Raw genomic sequence first — 18,315 nt, forward strand, 5'->3', positions numbered from 1 at the left:
CTGAAGTACCTCAAGTTGTGTCCTAAGTAAAACAAGTTTTGTCTGAAGTACCTCAAGTTGTGTCCTAAGTAAAACAAGTTTTGTCTGAAGTACCTCAAGTTGTGTCCTAAGTAAAACAAGTTTTGTCTGAAGTACCTCAAGTTGTGTCTGAAGTACCTCAAGTTGTGTCCTAAGTAAAACAAGTTTTGTCTGAAGTACCTCACGTTGCGTCCTAAGTAAAACAAGTTTTGTCTGAAGTACCTCAAGTTGTGTCCTAAGTAAAACAAGTTTTGTCTGAAGTACCTCAAGTTGTGTCTTAAGTAAAACAAGTTTGTCTGAAGTACCTCAAGTTGTGTCTTAAGTACCTCAAGTTGCGTCCTAAGAACCTCAAGTTGTGTCCTAAGTAAAACAAGTTTTGTCTGAAGTACCTCAAGTTGTGTCTTAAGTAAAACAAGTTTTGTCTGAAGTACCTCAAGTTGTGTCTTAAGTAAAACAAGTTTGTCTGAAGTACCTCAAGTTGTGTCTTAAGTACCTCAAGTTGCGTCCTAAGAACCTCAAGTTGTGTCCTAAGTAAAACAAGTTTGTCTGAAGTACCTCAAGTTGTGTCCTAAGTAAAACAAGTTTTGTCTGAAGTACCTCAAGTTGTGTCCTAAGTAAAACAAGTTTGTCCTAAGTACCTCAAGTTGTGTCCTAAGTAAAACAAGTTTGTCTGAAGTACCTCAAGTTGTGTCTTAAGTAAAACAAGTTTGTCTGAAGTACCTCAAGTTGTGTCTTAAGTACCTCAAGTTGTGTCCTAAGTAAAACAAGTTTGTCTGAAGTACCTCAAGTTGTGTCTTAAGTACCTCAAGTTGTGTCCTAAGTAAAACAAGTTTTGTCTGAAGTACCTCAAGTTGTGTCTTAAGTAAAACAAGTTTGTCTGAAGTACCTCAAGTTGTGTCTTAAGTACCTTAAGTTGTGTCCTAAGTAAAACAAGTTTGTCTGAAGTACCTCAAGTTGTGTCTTAAGAACCTCAAATTGTGTCTTAATTAAAACAAGTTTTGTCTGAAGTACCTCAAGTTGTGTCCTAAGTAAAACAAGTTTTGTCTGAAGTACCTCAAGTTGTGTCCTAAGTAAAACAAGTTTTGTCTGAAGTACCTCAAGTTGTGTCCTAAGTAAAACAAGTTTTGTCTGAAGTACCTCAAGTTGCGTCCTAAGTAAAACAAGTTTTGTCTGAAGTACCTCAAGTTGTGTCCTAAGTAAAACAAGTTTGTCTGAAGTACCTCAAGTTGTGTCCTAAGTAAAACAAGTTTTGTCTGAAGTACCTCAAGTTGCGTCCTAAGTAAAACAAGTTTTGTCTGAAGTACCTCAAGTTGCGTCCTAAGTAAAACAAGTTTTGTCTGAAGTACCTCAAGTTGTGTCCTAAGTAAAACAAGTTTTGTCTGAAGTACCTCAAGTTGTGTCCTAAGTAAAAAAAGTTTGTCTGAAGTACCTCAAGTTGTGTCCTAAGTAAAACAAGTTTTGTCTGAAGTACCTCAAGTTGTGTCCTAAGTAAAACAAGTTTTGTCTGAAGTACCTCAAGTTGCGTCCTAAGTAAAACAAGTTTTGTCTGAAGTACCTCAAGTTGTGTCCTAAGTAAAACAAGTTTTGTCTGAAGTACCTCAAGTTGTGTCCTAAGTAAAACAAGTTTGTCTGAAGTACCTCAAGTTGTGTCCTAAGTAAAACAAGTTTTGTCTGAAGTACCTCAAGTTGTGTCCTAAGTAAAACAAGTTTGTCCTAAGTACCTCAAGTTGTGTCCTAAGTAAAACAAGTTTGTCTGAAGTACCTCAAGTTGTGTCTTAAGTAAAACAAGTTTGTCTGAAGTACCTCAAGTTGTGTCTTAAGTACCTCAAGTTGTGTCCTAAGTAAAACAAGTTTGTCTGAAGTACCTCAAGTTGTGTCTTAAGTACCTCAAGTTGTGTCCTAAGTAAAACAAGTTTTGTCTGAAGTACCTCAAGTTGTGTCTTAAGTAAAACAAGTTTGTCTGAAGTACCTCAAGTTGTGTCTTAAGTACCTTAAGTTGTGTCCTAAGTAAAACAAGTTTGTCTGAAGTACCTCAAGTTGTGTCTTAAGAACCTCAAATTGTGTCTTAATTAAAACAAGTTTTGTCTGAAGTACCTCAAGTTGTGTCCTAAGTAAAACAAGTTTTGTCTGAAGTACCTCAAGTTGTGTCCTAAGTAAAACAAGTTTTGTCTGAAGTACCTCAAGTTGTGTCCTAAGTAAAACAAGTTTTGTCTGAAGTACCTCAAGTTGCGTCCTAAGTAAAACAAGTTTTGTCTGAAGTACCTCAAGTTGTGTCCTAAGTAAAACAAGTTTGTCTGAAGTACCTCAAGTTGTGTCCTAAGTAAAACAAGTTTTGTCTGAAGTACCTCAAGTTGCGTCCTAAGTAAAACAAGTTTTGTCTGAAGTACCTCAAGTTGCGTCCTAAGTAAAACAAGTTTTGTCTGAAGTACCTCAAGTTGTGTCCTAAGTAAAACAAGTTTTGTCTGAAGTACCTCAAGTTGTGTCCTAAGTAAAAAAAGTTTGTCTGAAGTACCTCAAGTTGTGTCCTAAGTAAAACAAGTTTTGTCTGAAGTACCTCAAGTTGTGTCCTAAGTAAAACAAGTTTGTCTGAAGTACCTCAAGTTGTGTCCTAAGTAAAACAAGTTTGTCTGAAGTACCTCAAGTTGTGTCCTAAGTAAAACAAGTTTTGTCTGAAGTACCTCAAGTTGTGTCCTAAGTAAAACAAGTTTGTCTGAATTACCTCAAGTTGTGTCCTAAGAACCTCAAGTTGTGTCCTAAGTAAAACAAGTTTGTCTGAAGTACCTCAAGTTGTGTCCTAAGTAAAACAAGTTTTGTCTGAAGTACCTCAAGTTGTGTCCTAAGTAAAACAAGTTTTGTCTGAAGTACCTCAAGTTGTGTCCTAAGTAAAACAAGTTTTGTCTGAAGTACCTCAAGTTGTGTCTTAAGTACCTCAAGTTGTGTCTTAAGTAAAAAAAGTTTTGTCTGAAGTACCTCAAGTTATGTCCTAAGTAAAACAAGTTTTGTCTGAAGTACCTCAAGTTGTGTCCTAAGTAAAACAAGTTTTGTCTGAAGTACCTCAAGTTGTGTCCTAAGTAAAACAAGTTTGTCTGAAGTACCTCAAGTTGTGTCCTAAGTAAAACAAGTTTGTCTGAAGTACCTCAAGTTGTGTCCTAAGTAAAACAAGTTTTGTCTGAAGTACCTCAAGTTGTGTCCTAAGTAAAACAAGTTTTGTCTGAAGTACCTCAAGTTGTGTCCTAAGTAAAACAAGTTTTGTCTGAAGTACCTCAAGTTGTGTCCTAAGTAAAACAAGTTTGTCTGAAGTACCTCAAGTTGTGTCCTAAGTAAAACAAGTTTTGTCTGAAGTACCTCAAGTTTTGTCTTAAGTACCTCAAGTTGTGTCTTAAGTAAAACAAGTTTTGTCTGAAGTACCTCAAGTTATGTCCTAAGTAAAACAAGTTTTGTCTGAAGTACCTCAAGTTGTGTCCTAAGTAAAACAAGTTTTGTCTGAAGTACCTCAAGTTGTGTCTTAAGTACCTCAAGTTGTGTCTTAAGTAAAACAAGTTTTGTCTGAAGTACCTCAAGTTGCGTCCTAAGTAAAACAAGTTTGTCTGAAGTACCTCAAGTTGTGTCCTAAGTAAAACAAGTTTTGTCTGAAGTACCTCAAGTTGTGTCCTAAGTAAAACAAGTTTTGTCTGAAGTACCTCAAGTTGTGTCCTAAGTAAAACAAGTTTTGTCTGAAGTACCTCAAGTTGTGTCTGAAGTACCTCAAGTTGTGTCCTAAGTAAAACAAGTTTTGTCTGAAGTACCTCACGTTGCGTCCTAAGTAAAACAAGTTTTGTCTGAAGTACCTCAAGTTGTGTCCTAAGTAAAACAAGTTTTGTCTGAAGTACCTCAAGTTGTGTCTTAAGTAAAACAAGTTTGTCTGAAGTACCTCAAATTGTGTCTTAAGTACCTCAAGTTGCGTCCTAAGAACCTCAAGTTGTGTCCTAAGTAAAACAAGTTTGTCTGAAGTACCTCAAGTTGTGTCTTAAGTAAAACAAGTTTTGTCTGAAGTACCTCAAGTTGTGTCTTAAGTAAAACAAGTTTGTCTGAAGTACCTCAAGTTGTGTCTTAAGTACCTCAAGTTGCGTCCTAAGAACCTCAAGTTGTGTCCTAAGTAAAACAAGTTTGTCTGAAGTACCTCAAGTTGTGTCCTAAGTAAAACAAGTTTTGTCTGAAGTACCTCAAGTTGTGTCCTAAGTAAAACAAGTTTGTCCTAAGTACCTCAAGTTGTGTCCTTAGTAAAACAAGTTTGTCTGAAGTACCTCAAGTTGTGTCTTAAGTAAAACAAGTTTGTCTGAAGTACCTCAAGTTGTGTCTTTAGTACCTCAAGTTGTGTCCTAAGTAAAACAAGTTTGTCTGAAGTACCTCAAGTTGTGTCTTAAGTACCTCAAGTTGTGTCCTAAGTAAAACAAGTTTTGTCTGAAGTACCTCAAGTTGTGTCTTAAGTAAAACAAGTTTGTCTGAAGTACCTCAAGTTGTGTCCTAAGTAAAACAAGTTTTGTCTGAAGTACCTCAAGTTGCGTCCTAAGTAAAACAAGTTTTGTCTGAAGTACCTCAAGTTGTGTCCTAAGTAAAACAAGTTTGTCTGAAGTACCTCAAGTTGTGTCCTAAGTAAAACAAGTTTTGTCTGAAGTACCTCAAGTTGCGTCCTAAGTAAAACAAGTTTTGTCTGAAGTACCTCAAGTTGCGTCCTAAGTAAAACAAGTTTTGTCTGAAGTACCTCAAGTTGTGTCCTAAGTAAAACAAGTTTTGTCTGAAGTACCTCAAGTTGTGTCCTAAGTAAAAAAAGTTTGTCTGAAGTACCTCAAGTTGTGTCCTAAGTAAAACAAGTTTTGTCTGAAGTACCTCAAGTTGTGTCCTAAGTAAAACAAGTTTTGTCTGAAGTACCTCAAGTTGTGTCCTAAGTAAAACAAGTTTTGTCTGAAGTACCTCAAGTTGTGTCCTAAGTAAAACAAGTTTGTCTGAAGTTCCTCAAGTTGTGTCCTAAGTAAAACAAGTTTTGTCTGAAGTACCTCAAGTTGTGTCCTAAGTAAAACAAGTTTTGTCTGAAGTACCTCAAGTTGTGTCCTAAGTAAAACAAGTTTGTCTGAAGTACCTCAAGTTGTGTCCTAAGTAAAACAAGTTTGTCTGAAGTACCTCAAGTTGCGTCCTAAGTAAAACAAGTTTTGTCTGAAGTACCTCAAGTTGCGTCCTAAGTAAAACAAGTTTTGTCTGAAGTACCTCAAGTTGTGTCCTAAGTAAAACAAGTTTTGTCTGAAGTACCTCAAGTTGTGTCCTAAGTAAAAAAAGTTTGTCTGAAGTACCTCAAGTTGTGTCCTAAGTAAAACAAGTTTTGTCTGAAGTACCTCAAGTTGTGTCCTAAGTAAAACAAGTTTTGTCTGAAGTACCTCAAGTTGTGTCCTAAGTAAAACAAGTTTGTCTGAAGTACCTCAAGTTGTGTCCTAAGTAAAACAAGTTTTGTCTGAAGTACCTCAAGTTGTGTCCTAAGTAAAACAAGTTTTGTCTGAAGTACCTCAAGTTGTGTCCTAAGTAAAACAAGTTTGTCTGAAGTTCCTCAAGTTGTGTCCTAAGTAAAACAAGTTTTGTCTGAAGTACCTCAAGTTGTGTCCTAAGTAAAACAAGTTTTGTCTGAAGTACCTCAAGTTGTGTCCTAAGTAAAACAAGTTTGTCTGAAGTACCTCAAGTTGTGTCCTAAGTAAAACAAGTTTTGTCTGAAGTACCTCAAGTTGTGTCCTAAGTAAAACAAGTTTGTCTGAATTACCTCAAGTTGTGTCCTAAGAACCTCAAGTTGTGTCCTAAGTAAAACAAGTTTGTCTGAAGTACCTCAAGTTGTGTCCTAAGTAAAACAAGTTTTGTCTGAAGTACCTCAAGTTGTGTCCTAAGTAAAACAAGTTTGTCTGAAGTACCTCAAGTTGTGTCCTAAGTAAAACAAGTTTGTCTGAAGTACCTCAAGTTGTGTCCTAAGTAAAACAAGTTTGTCTGAAGTACCTCAAGTTGTGTCCTAAGTAAAACAAGTTTTGTCTGAAGTACCTCAAGTTGTGTCCTAAGTAAAACAAGTTTTGTCTGAAGTACCTCAAGTTGTGTCCTAAGTAAAACAAGTTTTGTCTGAAGTACCTCAAGTTGTGTCCTAAGTAAAACAAGTTTGTCTGAAGTACCTCAAGTTGTGTCCTAAGTAAAACAAGTTTTGTCTGAAGTACCTCAAGTTGTGTCCTAAGTAAAACAAGTTTGTCTGAAGTACCTCAAGTTGTGTCCTAAGTAAAACAAGTTTGTCTGAAGTACCTCAAGTTGTGTCCTAAGTAAAACAAGTTTTGTCTGAAGTACCTCAAGTTGTGTCCTAAGTAAAACAAGTTTTGTCTGAAGTACCTCAAGTTGTGTCCTAAGTAAAACAAGTTTTGTCTGAAGTACCTCAAGTTGTGTCCTAAGTAAAACAAGTTTGTCTGAAGTACCTCAAGTTGTGTCCTAAGTAAAACAAGTTTTGTCTGAAGTACCTCAAGTTGTGTCTTAAGTACCTCAAGTTGTGTCTTAAGTAAAACAAGTTTTGTCTGAAGTACCTCAAGTTATGTCCTAAGTAAAACAAGTTTTGTCTGAAGTACCTCAAGTTGTGTCCTAAGTAAAACAAGTTTTGTCTGAAGTACCTCAAGTTGTGTCTTAAGTACCTCAAGTTGTGTCTTAAGTAAAACAAGTTTTGTCTGAAGTACCTCAAGTTGCGTCCTAAGTAAAACAAGTTTGTCTGAAGTACCTCAAGTTGTGTCCTAAGTAAAACAAGTTTTGTCTGAAGTACCTCAAGTTGTGTCCTAAGTAAAACAAGTTTTGTCTGAAGTACCTCAAGTTGCGTCCTAAGTAAAACAAGTTTGTCTGAAGTACCTCAAGTTGTGTCCTAAGTAAAACAAGTTTTGTCTGAAGTACCTCAAGTTGTGTCCTAAGTAAAACAAGTTTGTCTGAAGTACCTCAAGTTGTGTCCTAAGTAAAACAAGTTTTGTCTGAAGTACCTCAAGTTGTGTCCTAAGTAAAACAAGTTTTGTCTGAAGTACCTCAAGTTGCGTCCTAAGTAAAACAAGTTTGTCTGAAGTACCTCAAGTTGTGTCCTAAGTAAAACAAATTGTGTCTTAAGTACTGCGGACACGTTTGAAGAGATCACGTCTGCCTCGCTACACAGACTTTTATTAAAGATTTTCATCAATGGCGAATAACTTTAAACAGCTCGATTTTTGGCGTATCCGGTGTACAGAACATAGAAAGTATTTCATCTGTCAGGAGGTGTATGCTCTTTCGCATGGAGCACAAAGTATTTCATCTGTCAGGAGGTGTATGCTCTTTCGCATGGAGCACAAAGTATTTCATCTGTCAGGAGGTGTATGCTCTTTCGCATGGAGCACAAAGTATTTCATCTGTCAGGAGGTGTATGCTCTTTCGCATCGAGCACAAAGTATTCATTCTCTCTGTCAGGAGGTGTATGCTCTTTCGCATCGAGCACAAAGTATTCATTCTCTCTGTCAGGAGGTGTATGCTCTTTCGCATGGAGCACAAAGTATTCATTATCTCTGTCAGGAGGTGTATGCTCTTTCGCATGGAGCACAAAGTATTCATTCTCTCTGTCAGGAGGTGTATGCTCTTTCGCATGGAGCACAAAGTATTCATTCTCTCTGTCAGGAGGTGTATGCTCTTTCGCATGGAGCACAAAGTATTTATTCTCTCTGTCAGGAGGTGTATGCTCTTTCGCATGGAGCACAAAGTATTCATTCTCTCTGTCAGGAGGTGTATGCTCTTTCGCATGGAGCACAAAGTATTTCATTCTCTCTGTCAGGAGGTGTATGCTCTTTCGCATGGAGCACAAAGTATTTATTCTCTCTGTCAGGAGGTGTATGCTCTTTCGCATGGAGCACAAAGTATTCATTCTCTCTGTCAGGAGGTGTATGCTCTTTCGCATGGAGCACAAAGTATTCATTCTCTCTGTCAGGAGGTGTATGCTCTTTCGCATGGAGCACAAAGTATTTCATTCTCTCTGTCAGGAGGTGTATGCTCTTTCGCATGGAGCACAAAGTATTTTCTTTATTCAGCAACAGTGAGATATTAAAACGTCCTTGACATTGTATGAATCGAATGTCTATCGTTATAGAACTCCAATAAAGGTGAAATAAAATGAAGCCTAACTAGTTATCCATAAGATACAAAATGAAAAGAAAATGGCGGACATATTTTTTATAGTGCTTTATTTAAATTTCTTAGGTCAGCAAATATTAGGTCAGCAAATATTAGGTCAGCAAATATTAGGTCAGCAAATATTACTTTCAGAGTCAAAAACCTAACCGTTATTTATTTTTTGTCTACATTTTTGTACACAAATCTTCAATGCCTCCTTTCATGATAGTCTTTTTTTGTCTCCTTGGCCAGACTTCAACAAATTCTTAAGAAAAAAACAACAACAAGAGTGTCTATTTAAACTTGTTTCCTCCCCTCTAAGAAACAAGGAAATTGGTTCTAAAGTTTAATCAAAAGCTGCCACATTGTATTAGAGTCCAGAAATTGAGTCTCTGCTTATGATGAAACCCGCGACCTACAAGTTAGTCCTTATGCTAAATACAATATGGACTGGTCCGTCAGATTTTGTTCAAGTTGTTGATAGCTCTGGACTGAAGATGATGGCTATTTGAATAAAGTACATTAGTGCTACTGTCACAAGAAATGGTGTTCATCTTTGACCACTGGCCGTGCTATGGTAATGATGTTTTCCATTCGTAGACTCTCTGGATATCTTATTACATACTTATGCTGATTCTCCAGAGGACTGAATCGTTTTTTTTTTGTTGTTTTTTTTTTGCAAAGGATGAAACAAGTATGGGCGGGACCTGCCTGGGAGCTTTTCGTACCGTGAAGAACTTGTACACCGCGACCTAAAGCGCCAAAAAGAGCTAAATACTCAATATTCTACAATCAACATAGCCGACGATTTCTCACAGTATAGGATTGCTCATAATTGTTTTGACTGTTAATGATTATTTTGATAGCTAAACACTGTTTAGATTGTTAAGAATTGCTTTGATTTGTATGCTCCATTTATTTTCTGGAGTCTGTAAAATGTCGTTGTCTTTGTACGTAGTTTACTGATATACTGAGGACTTACTCCTGTTGGGCACTTAGCTAGCATAGCGACGCACCATAGTTGATGGACTTTGAACGCGACATTTAGTGATATACTGAGAACCTAATCCTGTTGGGCACTTAACTAGCATAGCGACGCACCATAGAGGATTGAATTTGAACACGACATTTAGTGACGTCACGGATAGCGGGGTTTGGTTTGTTGATGTTAATTTTATTGAGTTGGTATTAGGACTTAAAGGTGATAACATCGATTATGGACAGACTCGACTGTGGCCTCTGTGGATTGAATACTATTTCATTGTTCAACTTCTTGGACTTAGTTTTCCACGTGTTTTTGTGCTATTTTGTCTTGATAACGACCTTACAGTAATACACCCGTACAAGACACTCAAACACCTTCTGAGTAGTTGGTCAAAGCTAGACAAACATTGACAACAGTAAGACAAGCCTACTAGTAAACTTCTGCTTCTGACATTGACTAAAAAAGTAAAAATGAAAATTATTCGCAGTTTTTTAACAAGCATTCTCCCCCCTTTTTTTTCTATTTATTTTAACACTTCTAGAATATTTGAAGTAGGATTTTTGTTCTCAAAAAAAAGTGTCTTTTTTATTTCATCTGGAGCGCAGAGAAGTAAATTATTTTAATTTTCTATTATCTTAAAATGTTATTAGACATATTATGAACCTACTAAAATACAAAAACAACGTCCATAAATAGTTTTTTTTTTCTCTAGATTTTGGTTTTCTAACCTTAGATCCACCTTAATGGATGCTAAAAGTATGACTTCTGGGATCGATAGCATCCTGTCCAGAACTCAGCACTGTCAAGCAATGTCAGGCTCAGTACCATTACAGTGGACTTTGTCATGTCTGTGCCATTGCCATGTCACCATTAAGTAGACTAAGTGTCAAAAAATATTTTTTTTACCTGGTGTTTTCCGATGAACTTGACGGAACAAGGTAAGATGGCCGTAGCCATTTCTTTCACTGTGACGTTAGCCATTGGGGTGTCAAAACTTGGCTCCAGAGTCATCAGCTCTGTCAGATCTGTGGGTAAATAACAAAGTAAGAATGGATTGCCTTCTAAATATTTTGTTTTCCTTTTGGTATTCGTGTGTGTCAAACGTGTGTGTGTGAGAGAGAAAAGTGTGTGAAAATTGTGTGTGAAATGTGTGCGTGTGTGAGAGAAAAGTGTGTGTGGAAATTGTGTATGAAACGTGTGTGTGTGTGAAACGTGTGTGTGTGAGAGAAAAGTGTGTGAAAATTGTGTGTGAAACGTGTGTGTGTGTGAAACGTGGGGGGAACGGGAATAAACTATTGGGCGAAACGCTTTTGTATTGGCTGATTCAAAACGTCTCCAAAGAAAATAAATGTTTTATCATTTTAGATTTTAGATGATTTAAAAATTAAAAGATCTAATGTGATAGTCTTCCAAGGTAAATACCTAAAATATCTAGCTATTTTAGTCTCCATGATATACAAGATATAGGAAGTGTTAGTATGCTTTGTATTTTAAAAGGTAAAAAGTTATTTTTTCTCTTAGCAAAGTCCTAAGAATATTCATTAGTAGCATCAACTAATGTCATTTTTCAATATAGCTAAATTAATGTCATTTAGTTTATACAGTTTAAAATTTCTCCCAATCTTTCAGTGTTTTTTTTTCTTCTGCTTTGTTTTGATTGCATTATATTGCTCATTTATTTCTTTATATCTCTGTCTCTTTTTTTTCTATGTTCCTGTGTTTTATTGCTGAAAGAATGTAGACCGGAACTCAAGAACCAAACAAAGAGGAGATGATTGTGTTTACAATTGATACACAACACAACACGACACTTTGATGATTTTAATTGGTTTCTATTTAACCTAGGGGTGCACCGGATAGTCCCTCCGGCTCCGGCTTCTGCCGAATATCCGGCATTTTTTACTATCCGGTGCTATTCGGCTCGGATAGTAAAAAGTACATAATTTAATATGCATAAAGTGGACCTAGTTCCATTACTGTCTGTTGTAGAATGTATTAATGTTTATAAGAAAACAAAATAATGTGCTTAAAAATAGAGCCATTATGAATATGCACCAAACATCGTTTATTATAAAGACAAGGCGTGTTAATAACTTAATATAAATAGAGATGAAACTTTACATCATAAATGCGCTTTACATACAGAGCAGCAATGGCTGGCACTTTTTTCAATTTGTCTTGACCTTTGAGTAAGTTAGTTAACATGTTAAAATGCTACATTCCTTGACTACGTCATGCTGACCAGACGTCTGTCTAGCTGTGCGGGTATATCTCCAGAGGTAGAGATGAACAACTCCCACACCCTCATTTTGTTTAGTCCATCACATTGAGTTTTTTGTGGGTGGGTAACCACAAGTTAAATACGATGGACGTAGGTTTAATGTCAGCGTATTGACACTCTCTAGTGGTCATACCTTTCGAGGGAACTGAGTTTGTTTACTTAGTAGTTAATCTTTATTAGGGGGGGGGTCTGGACTACAAGAGCCATACCTCTAAGGTAACCAGGTATATTTCTAGATGAACAACTCCCCCCCCCCTTTTATTTGTTTAGCCCATCACATTGAGTTCATTGATTGACAGGTGACCCCAAGTCAGATACGATGGACGTAAGCACTCTCTAGAGGTCACACAAGGGAACTAGGTTTGTTATTGGGGGGGGGGACTAGACTTTACATTATAAATTCGTATTACATACGTAGCAGCGATGTCTGGCACATTTTAAAAGCTTGTCTTGACCTTTGAGTGGTCTTGTAAACACGTAATATTCCTTAACTACGTCACGCTGATAATCTGTCTAGATGTGCGAGTATATCTCTAGAGGTAGAGATGAGCACCCCCACCTCCTTTTGTTTGTTTAGTCCATAACATTGAGTTCACGGATAGGCAGCTGACCACATAAAGCCAGATGTCAACGTGTTGACACTTTCTAGAGGTCACATCTTATGAGGGAACTGAGTTTGTTTACTTGGAGTAGAATTTTTATTAGGGGCGGGACTACAAGCCAAATCTCTATAAGGTTAATCTGGTATGAGTTTGTTTATTATGAGATAGGTTGTCAATCAAGGGTCTGGACCACAAACCAAATTGTTAAGACATATTGACACTGTCTAGAGGTCACTAGATGATGACACTAAGTTTGTTTACTTGAAGAGAAATGTAAATTAGAGCGCTGAACTACAGGACACACCCCTACAAGTATTTTGTTACACAAGCCACGGGTATAAAAGTGGCTTGCAAGGGCATTTAGTAAATTAAATACAGATAATAATGGCTGATAAAAAGTCATCACTTATATGGCGTTACTTTAATGTCAAAACAATGGACAACTCTTAAGCAGTTTGCAATGCTTGTAAAATAGTAATGCCACGTGGTAAACCAGGCCAACCTAAAGACTTCTCAACCACCACTATGATTAGTCATCTACGCTCGAAACACCCAGACTTATTCAACGAAATGACTGCATTGAAATCAGCATCAAGTAATATCACTGCCTGTGCCAGTACGTCTACGAGCTCCAGTGATTCGTCAAGCCTCACACACAAGCAGCAACCAGGGATTAAAGAGGTCTTAGACAAAGCTAAATTGTGGGATATTAATAGTGATAATGCTAAACGCATTCACTTGGCCATAGCAAAGATGATTGCAACTGACATGGAACCTTACCAAGTAGTTGAGAAGCCTGGATTTATTGGACTTTTACAAGTACTGGAGAAAAGATACACTGTGCCTAGTCGCAAATATTTTACAGAACGTGTTATTCCAGATATCTAACAATATTTCCTCAAAGCTTCGTGAAATGCTATCTGATGCTAAAAGCATCGCTTTCTCAACGGACACTTGGACAGCTGATAATACCACCGAATCATATTTTGGTTTAACTGCCCATTGGTTGAATGAGTCATTTGACCGAAGCAGCTATGTTTTGCATTGTACAAAATTTAATGGCCAGCATACGGCTGCAAATTTGCTGTACTTAAGATATTTACTAAGCCATTATCTGTATTAGATACAAACCAGAAGCGGTTTGTGGCCTTTAAAACACGAGCCTAATGACAAGTTGATGGTGTCAAATACATGAACACAAACATCTACCCACTATACAACTTAGATTGTACTTAAGAAAGATTTACGCTATAAAACCAAGAATGAACTTTACCTTTGAAAGATTTACATTAGTTACATATAAGTTTATATATTCTGCATGAGTTATCCCACATTCTACTTTACAAGACATACGCACACACCATCTCATGTTACAAAGATTAGTTTATGATAAGCATATCTGTAAAAAAAAATGCTGTTCATTTTAATTTATCAATCAGTGATTGAGTTTAAAGTAAGAAAGTAAATAACAAAATAATATGAATATAGGTATGTTATATAGAAGATTTGCAAAAACTTCAGTAAAACGAGCTGTTTGAGTCATGTAGGTATCAGGCTCCGGCTCCTGCCGAATATCTTATTTTACTATCCGGTTATATCCGGCTCCGGCCGGATATCAAATGTACTATCCGGTGCACCCCTAATTTAACCTAGTGCACTGTATGCACACTCGACGCACAAGATGACACGTAATTTGGGCATCAGAAGACAGATAATCAGGGCACCAGAATACACACTCTGGGCACCAGAAGACAGATGCTCTGGGCTCCAGAAGACAGATAATTTTACACCAGAAGGATAATCTGGGCACCAGCAGACACCAGAAGACAGATACTCTGAGTACCACAAGATTCCAGAAGACAGATACTCTTGGCAACACAAGACAGATGCTATAGACATCAGAAGACAGATACTCTTGGCAACACAAGACAGATGCTATAGACATCAGAAGACAGATACTCTTGGCAGCAGAAGACATATACTTTTGACACCAGAAGACAGAAATTCTTTGCAGCAGAAGACATGTGCTCGGCACACTGAATACTCACGCTCAGCGCACCAGAAAGCACAATGAAATAAATACACGTTGCTTAGCAACTGTTAATCGAAATCCGAAATAATGCGCAAATCCCCAAAACGGACTTCATAAAAGAAAAGTATATAGAGATGGAGACTCAGTCAACAGTATATAGAGATGGAGACTCAGTCAACAGTAACTTGTACTATTGTGTTTCCCTGGCACGATTTGTTAAACAAATATGGCTCATTCAAAGTTTTTGGAGCCAGACGTGACTCAACAGAGCGTCACAACAGTAACCATAAATCAACAGAGAGACTCAGTAGAAGGGCGTATAAAAACAATAAAGCCGTTCAACGGAGTCTTAATAGAAACGCGTATCTTTTAAGATACGATGTGTGAGTGTGAGTATGTTTGCCAGTATTAGCTGATACGACCTGATTTGTTGTTTTGCATATTTTTACAAGGTAATTTTGTGCCTTTCAATATTTGCTAATAACAAAAAGAATTTATTTTTATAATAAAAGAAGATTTTAAGTTTTATTCAAATTTGCATGATAGTTAATTAAATAATACACCAACAGAGTAGGTATTAGAATCTGTTTGGAGTTACATCATGACAAACTACCCCTACTCGAAATCTTAATACTATTCTTTAAAGATAGTCATTAAGTATTTTTTAAGTCCCTCGAAATATAATCCCCAGTTGTTGATCTATTCTTCTTAGGATTTCTCTTTCTCCAAAAGGAACCTAGTTACTTTGAGTTCATCATTGCTGCCACTGAGATCTAGTAGTTTTTAAAGCAAACCGATTAGGTTTAGTGGATCGTTGCTTCCACTTAGATCTAATAGTTATTAAACAGCGAGTAGCCCTACAAACAAATAATGACCTGCTGCTTCTGCCAATACTGTTCTCTCTAAACTCTCTATTCTAAAGGTTCAAAAAGATTGATATCAAACTGTGTTGAACATCTAGAAACTTAATGTAGAACTATTTTCAGTACTTTAAAACGGAATACTGTTGCCCCTATTCCTACAGTCCCAGGACCTTATGAATCTTTTGTCACCATTGATCACGTGTGGACTCTAGGGACTATTAGAAACTGGTCTTAACAAAGAAATAACTGTTTTAGGTTATTGTTCCCAGACACCAAGGGAGACAAGCTTCTATGTCTGTCAGGCTGAAGCGGCAGACGAGATCTGCTATAAAAGCGTTACGACAAGAGGGTGGCTTGCGAGGGGGGGGGGGAGGGAACATGTGTCGCGGTTCCTCGGATCACACTCCTTGAGGCCATGGCTAATATTTGACCAGTGGCTCCACTCCCTACCCCCAACCCAGTCCGGCCGCGCCCTCTAGAAGGGGGATCAATAGCCAGCACCCCCTCTCCTGACTCGAAAAGGCACAATGAACATCTATTTGGCCAAATGGCTAGTGAGTCAACACTCGTAGTTCAAGAAATTGTTAAACATAAAACTGTGCGAGAGTGAGTGAGTGAGTGAGAGAGTGAGAGAGAGAGAGACAGAGAGAGAGAGAAATTGAAGAAAATGAGTAGATTGAGCAGCACCCTGAACCGTTTTGCCCTTCTACCAATCGGGTTTATTGAACTAGCGCTCCCCCCCTTCCAAATTTCTCCCCCCCCCCACCCCCCACTTTGAAGTAAGTATATGCGTGAGTATGTGTGTGTGTGTTTGGGATCCTCAGACATGGAATGGGGCGTAAGGGGTAAAGATACTTTTGACATATAAAATTTTGAAAGTGGTGCAACACAGAGACATGTGGGGGTGGGGGCTGTAGGTGCCACCCCACTCTGTTGTTCAACGAAATTTTTTGGCTCGACCCTCCTCCGGCCATCTTCTTTATTTTTCTACGAACCCGTTTGAGTTAGTCTATTGTAGGGGGAGATATGGACAGGAGGTGGCGCCCTGGCGACATACATTAAAAGTGTACAAGGGGAGAGAATCAATAACAATTTCAGAGGAGACAACTCTTTTTTTTTTCTGAAATATTTTCTTTCTATTGATTTTTTTTCTTCTGATACACAGATGAAAAAATACACATAAATATATGGGTGACCTAAAGTGATAAATTCCTCCCCCGTCCAACCAAAGAAAAAAAATGAAGAGCCATCAGTGGGTTTGACAATCAACTTGAGACTTCAATTTTAAAATCTCTGCGGACAATTTTTCACACCTATATTCTATTTGTTCGAGGCTAAACATTACCAGTTCAATTGATCAATATAATCAATGTTAATCTCTGGACAAGGTGGGTGATAAAGAAAAGAAATTTAAATAATCATAGACTCGTTAAGTCCATTACTTTTCAGAGTTAAATATTCATCATGTCCACACCACCCCTCCCCTACACTTATTGGTTTGTTTTACATGTTTCGGATGTTCCTTCAGAGTTGAAGATAATTTACTTTGTAGTCCAAACCTCCCGCAGGACGCCGGGGGATGGGAGCGGGCAGGATTTGAACCCGGGCCATCGATAAATCCAAACGACAGTCCAGCACGCAAACCGCGCGACCAGGTAGCCATACACTTTAAGATCGCTAGTGATTGAACTCTAGATCCAATCAATTGAGGTCTAGTTTTTCTGAATGTGAAAAAAAACAAATATGTGTATCGATCTCAAGACATCAGATTTGTCAAAAGTTAAACAAAATGTGAAGAAACTCATAGGACAGAATATCAACAAATTGAAAGAAATGTTAAACTACCTCATCCTTTATCCAAACCAAACAGGTAGTCAACTTCTTATCCCACATGTTTCACTACATTCAAGAAGAACATTAAGACCAGTTAAAAACTTGTTCAGATTAGTTTCTCAGTTTCAATGAGATGTATAGAGCTGAGAAAAGAATGACCTTATCGGAAAGTTCCAGTTTGACCGTTATCATTTTTCAAATAAAAAATGAAAGAAAATTAAAATTTGGTTAGAGATCTAGACATAGAGCTAGATCCATTATCGGTTTTTGAAAGAACTACAGCGTTCTTGAAATGACTATTGCTCTCGGGGATTTCCAGGTGACGTGGCGGTACTGCAATCTGACTGATATCGAGAATCTTCTTAACAATGTTTAGGGCCTTGTTGAATATGTTGTCACTATCCCTTCGGTTGATATAACAATAGTGTTTATTATTTTAGATAACTTCCATATCTTTATATCTAAGCTTAATTTTTCTTTTCATTTTCAGATTTGCTTACATTGTGGGATAGTGAATGTCGATGACCATTGCAGATTTTTCTATTTTCTCAACAAAGAAAAAATCTGGTTGATTAAAATCCACCGCCTTGTAAGTTAAAATATATCTAACCTGTATAGTAAATAATTGGTTGACTCAAGAGCCTTCTGTGGTGAGCATTTGTAGGAAGGGGTGTATTTTTTCCAGTCTGATCATGTGTCAAGGCCAAATGCTTAAGGATTATTATTATTATTATGTTAGAAATGAACGAGTAGTCATTCTCTGGCGCTGCCAGGGTCGAGTTTCGCTAAAGAGAAACAAAATTCATCGTAGTCCCTTTAACAGTTTCCACTGAGGAATTTTCTGGTGATGTGGCAGGTCTGCAGCAGTACCGCCCTCTGACAGGCAACGAAGATGTTCCTAGGAATGTTAAGGGCCTTGAAGGTGTCTGTGAGGTCAGTTGTTATTATCCCCTCGGTTGATATAACAATAGGGTATATTGTTATTTTGGACAATTTCCATAGACGCTTAATCTCCAAGCCTAGGTTCCCATATTTTCTTTGTTTTTCTATCTCAGTTTTTCTTAAATTATGAGACAGTGGAACGGCGATATCGATAATGGTAGCGGTTTTTTCGTTTTTATCGATGAACAGCAGATCCGGGCGATTGAAATCTACCGTTTTGTCGGTCAGAATAGGCCTGTCCCAGTACAGCAGATGTTCAGTAGACTCGAGAACCTCTTGCGGAGAGTATTTATAATAAGGGGGAGTGTCCTTACCGATCAATTTGTACGTCAAAGCCAGGTGTTGGTGTATTAACTTTGTATTATTATTATTATCATTATTATTATGATACAAGTCTCACTATAACGGGGATGCGGTGGCTGAACGAAATGAAACCATTACAGCTATTAGAGTCGTGAAGTGAAACTAAACCCTACATATTGTACGGCCATGTTTGACACGTGCTTCAAATAAAAGTCAGCTGTGTTTTCAACAATGCAGAAACTCCAGATGGGTTTTTTTTTTTTTACTAGGCCTTTGCACAACGCACAGTAACACAG

The 18,315-nt window shown here is 37.5% G+C and overlaps 1 protein-coding gene across 7 annotated transcripts in view; it reads right to left on the minus strand.

The window, feature by feature from the left end:
- Positions 1 to 18,315, minus strand: part of LOC106060624 (limbic system-associated membrane protein-like) — a 128,622-nt gene that overhangs the window by 31,811 nt on the left and 78,496 nt on the right. For 6 of the 7 annotated variants that reach the window (XM_056034355.1, XM_056034383.1, XM_056034363.1 and 3 more), the window contains one exon: positions 10,070 to 10,188. In XM_056034355.1, coding sequence (XP_055890330.1) covers positions 10,070 to 10,188 — 119 coding nt within the window. Of the gene's footprint in view, positions 1 to 10,069; positions 10,189 to 16,786; positions 16,900 to 18,315 lie in introns of those variants that run through there. The other variant, XM_056034399.1, reaches the window with a different exon arrangement.

This window comes from Biomphalaria glabrata, chromosome 1 (assembly GCF_947242115.1).
Source record: "Biomphalaria glabrata chromosome 1, xgBioGlab47.1, whole genome shotgun sequence".
Classification (NCBI taxonomy): domain Eukaryota; kingdom Metazoa; phylum Mollusca; class Gastropoda; family Planorbidae; genus Biomphalaria; species Biomphalaria glabrata.